Source organism: Lissotriton vulgaris, chromosome 4_1 (assembly GCF_964263255.1).
Source record: "Lissotriton vulgaris chromosome 4_1, aLisVul1.2, whole genome shotgun sequence".
Lineage (NCBI taxonomy): Eukaryota > Metazoa > Chordata > Amphibia > Caudata > Salamandridae > Lissotriton > Lissotriton vulgaris.
In genome coordinates this window covers 135,189,301-135,203,564 of record NC_141691.1, presented here as the reverse complement: position 1 = coordinate 135,203,564, position 14,264 = coordinate 135,189,301, and the positions used below count along the sequence as shown (strand labels likewise).

The window sequence follows — 14,264 nt, the reverse complement described above, 5'->3', positions numbered from 1 at the left end:
GTTTCCTAACTGGAAGCCAGTGGAGGGAGCGGTTCCCACCTTGACCGAGAACCGTTTGGGAATGTTTAAGATAAGGCAGGCAGCTGCGTTCTGCACAACCTGAAGTTTATTCAGGGAAGAACTGCTGATGTTAAGGTACAGTGTGTTACAATAATCCAGCCATGAGGTGACGTGGGCAATGATGACTGATTGGTGCAGTTCTGATCGGATTTAAGGAAAGATCTTTTTCAAAGTCCTTATAATATGGAAACAAGTGCTACTAGTAGTCGGAGACCTGAACTTCCACCTCGAGAACACCAACGACAGCAATTCCACCACCCAAAAACCTCGCCAACCTCGGACTCAAACAGCTCATCATGACTCCCACCCACTCCGCGGGACACACGCTCGACCCCATCTTTTCCGCAAGCAACCATGTCACCTTCAGCCACACTACTAAACTCTGCTGGACCGACCACCACTGCGTCCACATCACCTTCTAAAACCCACCACGCACCACCGCCCGCAACGGATCCCCCACCGCAGCTGGAACAAGGTCATAGAAGACCAGCTAATCACCACCCTCACCCGAGACCCACCAACCGACACCACTGACACCGACACAGCTGCCTGCAACCTCAGGCAGTGGATCGAGGACTGTGCCAACACCCTCGCCCGATCAAGAAACCCTCAATCAGAAGCACAGCCAGAAAGGCCAGCTGGTTCACCACCGACCTCCAGGAATCCAAGCGGGCTTGCCGAAAACTCGAGAAAAAGTGGCGCCACGAACAGACACAAGACAACCACGCAGCCTTCAAGCACGCCAGCCGCAAGCACCACCAACTCATTCGAGCCACCAAAAAGACCTCCTTCAAGGAACGCATTGACAACTCCAGCTCCAACAACATCCCACCGTCGCAAGACCTATGCGACTCCCTAGTCACCTTCTTTCACCGCAAAATCGCAGACATCCACGACAGCTTCAACACCCAGCCCCTCCCGAAAGTCACAGACACTGCAGACTCACTGCCACCCACCACAACAACCTCCTGCTCTCCTGGACCCACATCAACGACGACAACACCATCAAAATTATGAACACCATCCACTCCGGCTCACCATCTAAACCCTGCCCTCATCATATCTTCAACAAAGCGAGCTCCATCATTGCACCCCAACTCCGGAAGACCATCAGCAGCTCCCTCGAGACCGCCACCTTCCTGGAAAGCTGGAAGCACGCTGAGGTCAACACCCTACTCAAGAAACCCAAGGTGGACCCAAAGGACCTCAAGAACTTCCGGTCAATCTCCCAGCTCCCGTTCCCGGCAAAAGTCATCGAGAAGATCGTCAACAGGCAACTGACCCATTTCCTCAAGGAGAACAACACCCTGGACCCGTCCCAATCCGGTTCACACAGCAACCACAGCACCGAAACTGCCCTCATCGCTGCCACCGATGACATCAAGACACTGGTGGATAATGGCAAAACTGTGTCCCTCATCCTCCTGCACCTATCGGCCACCTTCGACACTGTCTACCACCACACACTACGTACACGCCTCCACCACGCAGGTATCCACGACAAAGACCTGGACTGGATCACCTCCTTCCTCACCGACAGTACCCTGTTGGTCCGCCTCCCTCCATTTCGATCCAAAGCCACCAAGATCACCTACGGCGTACCCCAAGGATCATCCCTCAGAGCCCAACCCTTTTCAACGTCTACATGGCACCGCTCGCCAACATTGTCCGATCACACAACCTCAACATCGTCTCTTACTCCGATGACAACCAGCTGATCCTCTCCCTCACCAAGGACCCCGCCACGGCCAAAACCAACCTCCACAAAGGAATGAAGGCCGTCGCTGACTGGATGAAGAACAGTGGCTGAAACTGAACTCGGACAAGACAGAGGTCCTCATCCTCGGCTCCACCCCTTCCACCTGGGACGACTCTTGGTGTCCGACCGCACTGGGATCCGCACCGACACCAATCAACAACGCATGCTACCTGGGGTTCATCCTGGACACATAGCTCTCAATGACCCAGCAAGTCAACACTGTCTCCTCCTCCTGCTTCAACACCCTCTTCATGCTACGCAAGATCTACAGATGGATCCCCACTGAAACCAGAAGGACAGTCACCCAGGCCCTCACCGGCTGCAAACTGGACTACGGTTACGCCCTCTACGCAGGAACCACAGACAAAATCCAGAAAAAGACTACAACGCATACAGAACGTCTCTGCACGCCTCATCCTCGACATCCCCTGCCGCACCCACATCACAGCTCACCTGAGAGACCTGCACTAGCTCCCATTCAACAGAGGACACCTTCAAGCTTCTCACCCACGCTCACAAGGCACTCCACAACACCGGACCAGTATATCTCAACCAACGACTCACCTTCTATACCCCGAATTCTCAGCTTCGCTCCGCCGACCTCACCCTCGCCAGCGTTCAGCGCCTCCACAGGATGACCACCGGTGGCAGATCATTCTCCTACCTCACCGCCAAGACATGGAACACCTTCCCCACCCACCTGTGACAGACCTGCTGACCTTCAGGAGACATCTCAAGACCTGGCTGTTCGAGCAGTAGCTGCACCCCTCCTCTCCTCAGCGCGGTGAGACCCTCACGGGTGATTAGTGCACTCTACAAATGTTTGATTGATTGATTGAGTAGTACGACTAGCCTGCGTGTCAAAACTCAAGGTATTATTAAAGATGACATCGAGATTTTTAGCTGACTTAACTGGAGTGGGGAGAGGTCCACAGGCCTCCGTCCACAAGATGTTAGACCAGATAGAGTCTCGAGAACTGAACAATAGCACCTTAGTCTTGTCTGTAATAAGATTCGAAGAATTGTCTCTCATCCAGCTACTGATGGTAGACATACACTGGTTTAATTTCTTTACAATTGAGGACAGGGTGTTGGAAATGGATACGTTAATTTGAGTATTGTCTGTGTAAGATAGCACTTGAAACCCGAGTAAACGCACAAATTCAGCCAGTGTGTTCACATACAGATTAAAGAGGGTCTGGGTCATGGACATGCCCTGAGGCACCACACAGGGAAGGCTTAATGCCTTTGCCCTAAAACTACCACAGCTGACAGTTTGCACCCTATTGGATGAAAAAGAGTGGAGAAGCTTCAAGGCGGTCATTAAACCCAGCTTGCTGCAGATATTGAACCATCTATACGGGCAAGACAGTATTGAATATTGCAGACAGATCAAGCATTACCAAGACAGCCTCCCTGCCCTGATCGATCTGGCAATGAATACTGTTTACTGCCACATTAAGGGCAGTCTCAGTGCTTTGGCCAGTCCGAAACCCATTTTGAGATGGTGTGAGAAAGTGCCATCTTTCTTGCATTGGTATGCCCCCATTGTTTGCTTTACTGCTGATGTGCTTTGACTGAGTATGCCCTGGGCTCCTGCCAACCAGGCGCCCAGGACCTGTGTTCCTTCCCTAAAGCTGTGTTCAAACAAAAACCCAATTGGCCTCTCTGGCCACCTATCAGCCCCTAGTAAATGGTACCCTAGGTACCCAGGGCATGGTGACCAGAGAAGACCCTTAAGGCCTGCAGCACTTATTGTGCCACCCTTAGGGGCCCTGTACCCTGACACCCACACACTGGCTTTGCAGGCTGAGAACTAAACAGAGAGTGGACATGGCACACATCGCTGTATGCCATGCCCACAACCCCACTGCCCTGGCATACAAGAGTCACCCCTCTACCTGGGTGACCTATGCCAGTGGTGTGGGCACAGGTGCATGAGCCCTGTGCCCCTTCAGTACCCAGGGCCATTCCTGGGCACTGTAAGTGCAGTGCTGCCATTTAAGAGTATATGGTGCTGGGAGGTCATCATTACGAACCCCAAAGCACCATGATGGCTTCACTGAAGACTGAGAAGTTTGGTATCAAACTGCTCAGCACATTAAACACGCACTCATGCCAGTGTGAGGTTTAATGTAAGATGCACCTGAGGGCATCTTATGGAGAAGTGTGGCTCAGGGGTTAGAGGCGGCAGACCCGGAAGCTGAGATCGGCCCTGGACCAGGGTTCAATTCCCCGCCTGGGCGGGTCTTGGGCAAAAAATTCCACAGACTTAATAATTCTCGCTCCGGTGCCTTCTCGACTCACGGGTTCACACTCTGAGACTCTGGGCAATAGCTTGCTTAATCTCCACAATGGCCCCTCGCGGCGGGATGCCTGGCTTTCACCTTGTGGATACCCTGCCGGGATATCTCACAGGGGAATACCAGGACGGGTTCCCTAAGCAAGCGCCGGGAAACCCACTGCGGGTAGCTGTGCGCTATATAAGCTCAAATACATTTACATTTACATCTTAGAGATGCCCCCTGGAATCTAACCTATAATCCACGTCTGGACTGAAAGGCTGCCTAGGCTGCCACACAGCAGAAATGTTTCTCGACCCCTGGGTGGAGAGCCCCCCGCTCTCCTGGGCCTGCAACAATGCACATCCTGGGTGAGGTGCTAGGCCTGCCCCCTCTGTGAGCTTCCCCAGACCATTTGCTGTACCCAGCAACTGGCCCCCACCAGTTCTGACCCCACTCTGGCGGGAACCCCTACATCAGGAAGGGGGGTGTGCCAGCCTGTGCCAACCCCACCCCTCAGGTTGGAGAGGCGAGGTGAAGCACGACCCCGGGCTCCGGCAATCCTGAAGATGGGGAGCCCTGCCCAATCACGGCTAGGTTCCTGCCCCCCTCCCACAGGAGAGGAGCAGACTAGGGGGTGTACCCACTCAGGACAGGGACCTATTGGTCCCTGTATTTGCCCTACCTGTAACGCTCCTAAATTCAGTATTTAGGGGCTCCCTGAACCTTCCTTCCTTAGATCCCGTTTTGAAAAACAAGAAGAACAAGAAGAAGGACAACCTGCCGTGCATCTGCTAACAAAAGTACGACGACAACTGGCTTGGCAGCAGCCCTACCGGCCTGTTGATCCTTGAACCTGCTCCTGCTTAACCCCGGCGTCTCCTGCGGGCAGCAATCTCGAGAACCCCAGAGGACCTGCCTGCCTTGACCCTCTTAGAGACTGGGACTCCCACGAGCAGAGGCTCTGCTCCAACAGTGACACCCCAGGTGCCAGCCAGGAACTGCAAATCCAGCCCACTCTGCAACCGCCGAGCCCAGCCCATGCCCGAGTGAACCAAGACCACGAGGACGTCCCCCCGGCGACTGGAACCCAAAGTCAAGTGCCCAAAGACCCTCCTCGACGAACCAGATGACGCCTGCAGCCTCTGAACCAGAGACCCCCCCATCAGCAACCAGCCAAGGGTAAGATTTCCAGACACCAACGGACACTCCTGTACCCGGCTCCCTGCAGCCCCCTGTGCCTTCCTTTGGGGTATCTACCTCTTCTCCAAGATCCCAACTTACCTCTCGAAGTAGTGGTCGCACCTAAAGAATCACCATCCCCGAGTCTGCAGCCTTTGTTCCCTTTTTACCTTTTCCATTGAATAACATTGGGCGACACCATCTGCAGTAAATTAGCAATAAGGCCCAGAGCTAGTTGTAATGTTCTGGGCATACAGGGATCGGAAGGAGATCCTGATTTTATTATTATATTATTATTATGTTTCTTATATAGCGCCTGAATCGACCCCCGAAGGGGTATCTCCGCTCTTGCCTTGGGAACCCGTCCTGGCTTTTCCCTGTGAGATAGCCCCTACAGGGTATCCCCAAGGTGAAAGCCAGGCATCCCGCCGCGGGGGGGCCGTTGTGGAGATTAAGCAAGCTTAATGCCCAGAGTTGCAGAGTGTGAACCCATGATTAGGTCAGGCACCGAAGCGAGAATTATCGAGTCCATGGACATTTGAGCTCAAGACCCTGCCGCGTCGGGAATTGAACCCTGGTCCCGGGTCTGACCTCTGCTTCAGGGTCTGCCTGCTCTAACCAGTGAGCCACACTTCTCCACCTCCATCTGATTTTAAGATCAACAATAAATCCATAGAAGCCAGCTTGAGCAGTATCTAAAAGGTGATATGTGTCCATAAACCCGGAGATCTGGAGAGTCTCCTCCCTTACTGACAAATTAGCCACAAATAGCTCCTGGGAAGGGAGGGTCAGCTGAAGGGTTTTTGGCAGAGATACTAACAGAGCTTGTTCCCAATAAGAAGGAACCTAAAATAGTCAAAGCAAAAGTTAACAAGGTTGCATAAGGCAGCAGCAAGAGTCTCTTTAGCAAGATGAGCGGTCTAAGGGTTGCTGCAGTGAAATGTAAGAATCTTATACTGCGCTGTGAGTATTGTGCATTAACCCTGATGATCATGAATGCGCTAAACTCTGGCTCCTTGAATTCATTAATGCATTTTTGGGACAGTTTCTTGTTGAAGGTTCCCCTTTGTCATCATTGACCTTGTTAGGTTTGGTACCTCTTTGTATGCGGTTTCATGTCGAGATCACATGCCTGGATGATGGTTGTGCCATTTGTCGTAAACAGTGGAAGTACATTTCTTGCGGCAGGTTGTGTTTCCCAAGGCATCTCATCTACATCCACCTTGTATGGATGGGGCTGCGGCTTCCAGTTAGTGTAATATGTGAATAGCCTAAAGTATTTTATTACTGTACTTATTTTCAGGCTGTTGTAGAAGTCTACAAAGAACAATGAAATGGGTTGACTTGCATTGCAAGGTCATTAGTAGACCTAGTATAATCTGCAGAGTGTACTGGCTCTCTTGCTATTACTCACATCTGGCAACCATGAATTTGTCACGGCTTTAGAAAGACCTCCAATTACAGCTGACCAAATTATCATCTAAACGGTCCTTTGTATACTGTGTAGTTATGTATCCCACCCTTTTTGGCCCTGTTCCAATGTAAGGCAATAAAGACAGGTGGGTTGGTCCATATGGTGTCATGTACAGATTATCATTCGTGATGTTGGATGATTATTTTCTGACCACAGTTGATTTTAATATTAGTGGTGTCTGTAAGTTTGCTAGGTGTATGTGCTCTTTGCATGATATGAATTGGTTGTTGGACAGATTTCTTACCATAAGTGGCCTCTATATAAATTACAGCAGAGAAGGAACCTCTGCTGACCACAAGCAGTCATGTTGACATTTTTGTTAGTGTAAACAAGCTGTGTGATCACAAGTGATTTTAACACATATGTATACATTTTTTTCCACAAAAGCAGAACGCCCAGATGAAGGAATAGAAGTGGATTTCAGCCTTATAATCGGTGAGTTCTGTATTCAGATGTCACCGACTATTAGGCTGCAAACTATGGCGAGTACACCTTTCCACTCCATCCTTTGCGTTTAGATTAATTAAAAAAATATAATATGTTACCATATCTTGTGTACACAGTATAGGATATTATACTGTGCTTTGTCTACATTTTGTTTTGGATATTTCTACATTACTAATTCCTAAAGGCAACACATTTCCATTCTGTATCTGAAGATGCTTTAAAACACTGTAATCATTGAGCAATATTATCAATGTGAGATTATTGGTATTATTGGTGTCATGCACTTTTACAACCTAATTCATGATGATGTGGAATAGTTTAGTAGACCCTCCTTCAGACCTAGTGCTAGATGGTCTTTTTAAATATGCAGGTAAGCGCTAGACCGCACATTTAACACTTTTCTTCAATTTAAAACAATGCCTAGCTGTTAGCACCAGCAGCGAGTTGGTGCTAATTCTTCACCAATAAAAGTGGAAAAACCTGCAGAAACATAGGGCCCGATTCACAAAGGCAATCTGAGACAAGAGAATCCCTGACTCGCACCGGATGAAGTGTAATCAATGGGCCTGAACTCAATTTTTACAAAAAAGAACATTAGGAAGGTGAGATACATGGTAGAGGAGGTCTTGAAAATCAGTTTGGGCAGGGAAATGGATATGGCCAGACATTATATCACATCCCAGAAAAGTTTGCTCCTGTGCATTTTGATGCATGCAGTTCACAATTTGCACTCGTCGTGAAGTCAGACTTTTGTCTCAGATTGCCTTTGTGAATTGGGCCATTACTTCCTCATTGAAATTCCCAGCAATACATGCAAGCCATGTGTGGTAACACTAGTAGAGATTTGTAATATTACATCAAATGTACGAAAAAACTCTACATGAGGGCATAGCTTTACGAAAGTCTAGTATAAAATGGAGCTACATAATTAGGGAGAGTGTTCTACCTTGAGATCAGTGAAAATATCACATATATGCACCCCAATCAGAATTTGGTAAGTTCTAGATGCAGAGCAGATTGAATGTGCACACATTTCTGTAAAAAAATGTAAAACTGAGAGACTTTGAAGCTAAATAAATAATATTCCTCAAAAGAAGAACAGCTGTGCATGATCAACTATGGAGCAAAGATCTTAAAAGTTGTCTAACTACCCCAATTCGTACCTTAATCAGTCTGTCTTTTGCCATTGCTGATAGAAGGCAAAGATGGGCAAAATTAAATTTTCTAAATTGTTTAGATGTGTGATTTGATATTTTGTAGAGCAAATAACATTATTTTCAAAAAATATCAGAATGAAATATCCTATCATTAACAATGTGTTTATTTATGTAATTTTCAGAGTTTCTAATTATGCATCTCTTATATGTTTATCTTTTTGCACCAACAGTTTCACTGCAGGACATCAACATGAGGAAGGCATTCAAAAGTTCCATGGTGCAAAATCAACAGGTGGTATCTCGGAACTCGATTCCGAATCCAGTGATGGAGATGTACCATCGATGTGACAAGCCACCCCCACTCAACATTCTCACACCTTACAGGTAAGAAACTGGCATACTGATTGACTTCACTTTCTTCCAGAACTTCTGCACATCACTAAATCAGATTCTGTAACAGTGGTGGCCGGCATGGTTCGTGGGTGGCAGGGCGGGTACGGGCCGTGAGAGGGGCCCCAATGGTGTTCGGATGGAAACGGTAAAAAAATAAAAGAAACACCTACCTTGCTGTGCCAGTCCCACATCTCTGCTCCTGCTCTCTCCATCAGACCTATGCACAGGAAGCACAGAAAAGGCTTCCCTGAACAATCAGAAGTCTGCAATGCATTGTTGTGGTTGGTAAGCGGCCAGGCTCCCTTGATCAATCACAATTTTGAAATGCAGTGTTGTGTTTGGTTTTGAGCGTCCAGGTTCAACACTCAACCAGGGAGTGGGGCATGGGCTGGATCTCCATGCAGGCTGTAATGCAGCCGGCAAAGAGAATGGGGGAAAGTGGGTATGACTGATTTGGGTGGCCCAAGAAGGCGGACCAAACAGTCATTGCACACTTAGGAGTGGGCAAACCACCCAGCCCTGCTCCAAGAGCAGAGCGGCTCCTCCCACCCGCAAAGCATCAGGAAACATAAAATGATAATAACTCAAAGTTAATATCATTTTATGTTTCCTTTACTTTGCAGTGCACTGCTTAAAAGCAGTGGGGCGACGCTCCTCCGCCATAGCAGAGCAGCTCCTCCTGTTCAGCAATCTTAAGGGTGTGCCTTGGGGTTACTTTGCAAACAAGGACAAGGCTAACAATATAATAGTCACGGTGAGTGATGGTTCAGTGAAATGTCACAACCTGAGGGGCCAAATAAACCTCTAAGTACAGCATTGAAACATATTAATATGACATTTGAGAAGGGACGGTATCATTCAATAGTAAAATGATTTGGGAATGCTATATTTCATCAGGGGTTTACTTGCTGGTCAACTTTGAGAAAAGACTTTGGTCCAGCTCACAAACCTGTGCTTGTACATTTGCAGGCCATAAACTGGGACATGAAAGTATAGAACAACTGTTTCTGCTGTCACAAAATACACCTTTCTGGGGGATCACAACCAGAAAGATTTCCAGGGCCCACAATGATGGCCTTTGCCTCCTCTGAGAAAACAAAAACTAGGTTTGCTTAGTCAAGTCAAGTCAAGTCAAGAAATTTATATAGCGCGCTACATACCCATAGGGTCTCAAGGCGCTAGAGGGAGGGTGGGGAATTACTTGTCGAATACCCAAGTTTTAAGTTGCTTTCTGAATGCTAGGTGGTTCTGAGTAAGGCGAAGGAGAGTGGGAAGTGAGTTCCAGGTTTTAGCTGCCAGGTAGGAGAAGGATCTACCTCCCATAGTGGTTTTGAAAATATGGAGATGTGTATATTCAGAAACTTGAGGCCAGATGTACAATCATATTTTGCAGTCGCAAACGGGAAATTGGCCCATTGGTCTGCCCCATGTACAAACCCCTGTTTGCGAGTCGGTAACCTTTTACAGACTTGCAAAATAGGGTCTGCAACTCACTATTAGGAAGGGGCGTGCCAAGGGCATCCCTTCCTAATAGCGACTCGCACTGCAATGCAAGATTGTTTTGCAATCTATTTCAAGTAGGTGGTTAGCCACTCGCTAACGGGAAGGGGTCCCCAGGGGGCATCCCTTCCCCTTTATGCGAAAATATATTTTAAGAGCAGGCAGTGGTCCCACGGACCACTGCCTGCTCTTAAAAATGAAATCAAATCGTTTCATTTTCCTTTTTTAAATGCAGCCCATTTTCCTTAATGCATTTAAAACTGCTTTATTTAAAAATCAGTCACAGACATGGTGGTCTGCTGACCAGAGCAGGCCACCATCCATGGGAGTGCTGGATGGTCGCAAATAGCACCTTCTTCATGAATATTAATGACGCAGGCAATTTGCGACCCCATTAGGAATCGCAAACAGTGTCTGAGACACTGTTGCAAATAACACTTGGGGACACCTACTTCTCACAGGTCAATGGATCCCTGAACACTGATATCATATTCCACACCACACGCAGAGCTCAATGGAGAAAAGCGTTCCTCGCCCTACTCACCGTCTCCTCCACCAGGAAATCCGCTCACAGCCTAACTCTTTCCATCACACCATCCCAATTCTTTCCAGGCAGAGCCACCATCACCATTTACAATAACGGGATTGTCCTAGCTCAATCCACAGACAGGAACCTGGAACTGCTAGACAACCTGTTCCCCACCTTCAAAGAGCACCTCTCCCATTCGCAGTCCAACACTCATATCCCCTCCAGCCCCACCAACCATGACCTCACAGCTACATACTCCTCAATCAGGGACACACCTACCACCCCTGGTCGCCCATCTCCCACCCACAACACCTCTATCCCAGTTCAGCACCATGCAGTTGTAACACACGCCTCAAACATTCACAGATCGCTCCCACTCATACACCACTCACACCCCCACCCCCTCTACCAACCCCCAGACCTCCACACATACCATCAACACGCCTCTCACACCTACAGCGGGCATCAACACTCCGCTCACCCCTGACAGCACAGCTCTCACCCACAACACACCTAACCTAGTCCAGCACCAGAACAACACGCACTTCGACGAATCCCTCCCTTCATCCCCCCCCATTCTCAGTCCCCATTACCCTCTAACCAACCACGCAGAACACACCTCCTCTCTTAATTTAACTCCCCCTCCCCACATCAGAACCATCCCCTATCCCATTTCCCCTCCTACTCTCAGCCCCCATTACCCTTCCTGCTCCCCCACCACGACTATCAGTCTCCCAGCCTACACCCCGACCCCCCTGCCTACCATCAATGCCCTCACTCATACCACCAACCTCCTCCCTACCTCATCCACACCCCTCCCGCCCAAAACCTCTCTCCTCCCTAACACCTTCCCGTACACCAACACAACGCATACCTCCTCGAACACCCGCCCACGCTCCCACCTGCACACGAATTCCCTGGTCAGCCATTCACCTCTGACTGCCGCCCCCACCTCCACCACCTACTCCACGATGGACAACATCATGGCCACCCTCACTCAGATCAAAGAAGACATACACAACATCAAGGAACTACTCGCCACCCTCCCCATACACCCCTCACCCACCTCCCCTCCCAACTTGTCCCCTACCCCTCCAGCGGACTCCCTCACTCAACACGGCCCAAACCTGGCGTCAATCCCTGCTCATAGGCACAGCAACTGCCCTCGTCCCCCTCGTCGTCCCTACAACCCATCACACAACTACACCTCCCCGCCCAATGGGTCCCCCACCCTTCCGACTAACTCTCTCACTCAACTCTCACCCAACCTGACCTCACTCCCAGCTAGCAATCGCAACAACCGCCCTCGTCGCACACACAACTCTACTTCTGACCGCGACACACTCACCCTTCTCGATCCTACGACCCAGCCCCCCAAAATCACACAACCACCCCACACCTCAACATTCCCACGATACACTCAAATCCCCTTAGACCCCCCACACTAAACAGCAGATTCTCCATCCCCAATAACCTCAGAAAAGTCCCTCTCTCTCTAGAACCGTCTACCACCCTCAACACCCCCCGTCTCAAATGCGCTCTCCTCAACTGCAGATCGGCCTCGAAACATTCTGCCGCTATTGCTGATCTCCTCTTATCAACGGACCTTGACCTAATCATCCTGACAGAAACCTGGCTAACTGAATCTTCGACACCTATAATGGACATTCTGGTTCCTCCTAACTACCACATTATCAGGCTAGACAGAGCAGGCAAATTAGGTGGTGGAATCGCATGCATCTACAGGAATAACCTCTCTGTTCAGAAAGTCAATTCCACATCCCTACCATCCCCAACATCCTGGGAATACATCTGCCTCGACATTATTAGTGAGGGCAAACCGATATGCTCTCTTCACAGCATCTACCACCCACCCAGGGACAACTTCACCTTTTCCCAACAAATCATGGATATGATCTCAACCAATTCCGGACGGCAGCTCACCCAAATATACCTTGGTGACTTCAACCTCCACTGGAACGATTGCAATGACGCGGTGGTAAATAGTCTTTAAAACTTCCTCGATGCCCTTAACCTCACCCAAATATGCAACAGCCCGACCCACGAGAAAGGCTCTATCCTGGACCTGATCATCTCCAAAGAGGAGTCTATCTAACTCTAGTCCATCCAACCCTGTGACTGGTCAGATCATCATACTGTCACATTCTTTATCAATGAAAAAGTTAGATTTAACCCGGCTCAATTATCCAAGCCCAAAGTCTGGAAAAGAGACATGAAAAAACTCAACCCAGGCTCTTTGCCCCCTAGCAGGTGCAATCTCCTACTGCCACCGACAGGCGATACGGACGTTCAAACACTGACTGACCACTATCTCAACGCTATGACCTCTATAATTAATGAGACTGCACCTATGCAGTTAAAAAGAGCCTCTACTAAAATCTCCAATCCATGGTACGACGGTAGACTCAATGATGATAGACGAGACATGCGAATGGCAGAGCGTACCTGGAGATCAGCTCCCTCGGCAATGCACCTACAAGATCTGAAGAAAAAGAGAAACACCTACTTCAGGAAAATAAAACGCTCAAAATCAGACTTCTTCAGCCTCCAGCTCGACCAAGCAAAAAACCGCCCGAGAAAACTGTTTGAACTAATCAGATCACAATCCAAGGATCAACCCCAACCTCTCACCACTGCACGTGAGGCACCCTCCTGTGAAGACTTCGCTGCTTTCTTTACCCAAAAAACTGACAACATAAAGAGCGATCTCCTCACTGACGCAAGCCTCTACTCCAAACCCCAGTGCCTAGCAGCCACTGAACCAAAAAACAATGCCACATGGTCAACCTTTGGCACATACTCAGAAGAAGAAATTGGCAAACTGCTCAGCACCCTGAAACCATCCAATCGCCTCACGGACCCCCTTCCTGCTGCAGCAGTAAAAGACTTTACCCCCTTGCTTATCCCTCTCTGGACTAAAATTATCAACAGCTCACTCCAACAAGGAAGCATACCTGACTCCCTCAAAGTTGGTCAGGTCACACCTCTTCTAAAGAAACCTACAGCCGACCCCTCTGATCTCAACAACTACCGTCCCATTACCAATATTCCCACTCTCGCCAAACTGCTGGAAAAATGCGCACAACTACAATTAACTAAACACATTGAACAATTTGATCTCCTCAACCCTCACCAGTCAGGCTTCCGAGCAGGGCACAGCACAGAAACTGCTATGACTCACATAATTGACGACGCACTTCAAATGCTAGACCAAAACGACACCTGCCTCCTCATCCTCCTTGATCTCTCTTCAGCATTCGACACCGTTAAACATGAGAATTTACTAGAGCTTCTAAACACAAGAATGGGTTTATCTGGAACTGTTCTCAGGTGGTTCACCTCCTTTCTTCACAACAGGTCGCAGAAATTCAAGAGCAACAACCTGATGTCCTCGCCAATACCCGTAACGCTAGGTGTCCCCCAAGGATCCTCTCTATCCCCAACTCTGTTCAACCTAGTC

The 14,264-nt window shown here is 49.0% G+C and overlaps 1 protein-coding gene across 3 annotated transcripts in view; it reads left to right on the top strand.

Annotated features, from left to right (window-relative positions):
* LOC147718475 (actin-binding protein WASF3-like) overlaps window positions 1–14,264 on the top strand; it is a 534,745-nt gene that overhangs the window by 398,232 nt on the left and 122,249 nt on the right. For all 3 annotated transcript variants that reach the window (XM_086918398.1, XM_086918396.1, XM_086918397.1), the window contains one exon: window positions 8,592–8,745. In XM_086918398.1, coding sequence (XP_086774524.1) covers window positions 8,592–8,745 — 154 coding nt within the window. The remainder of the gene's footprint in view (window positions 1–8,591; window positions 8,746–14,264) is intronic.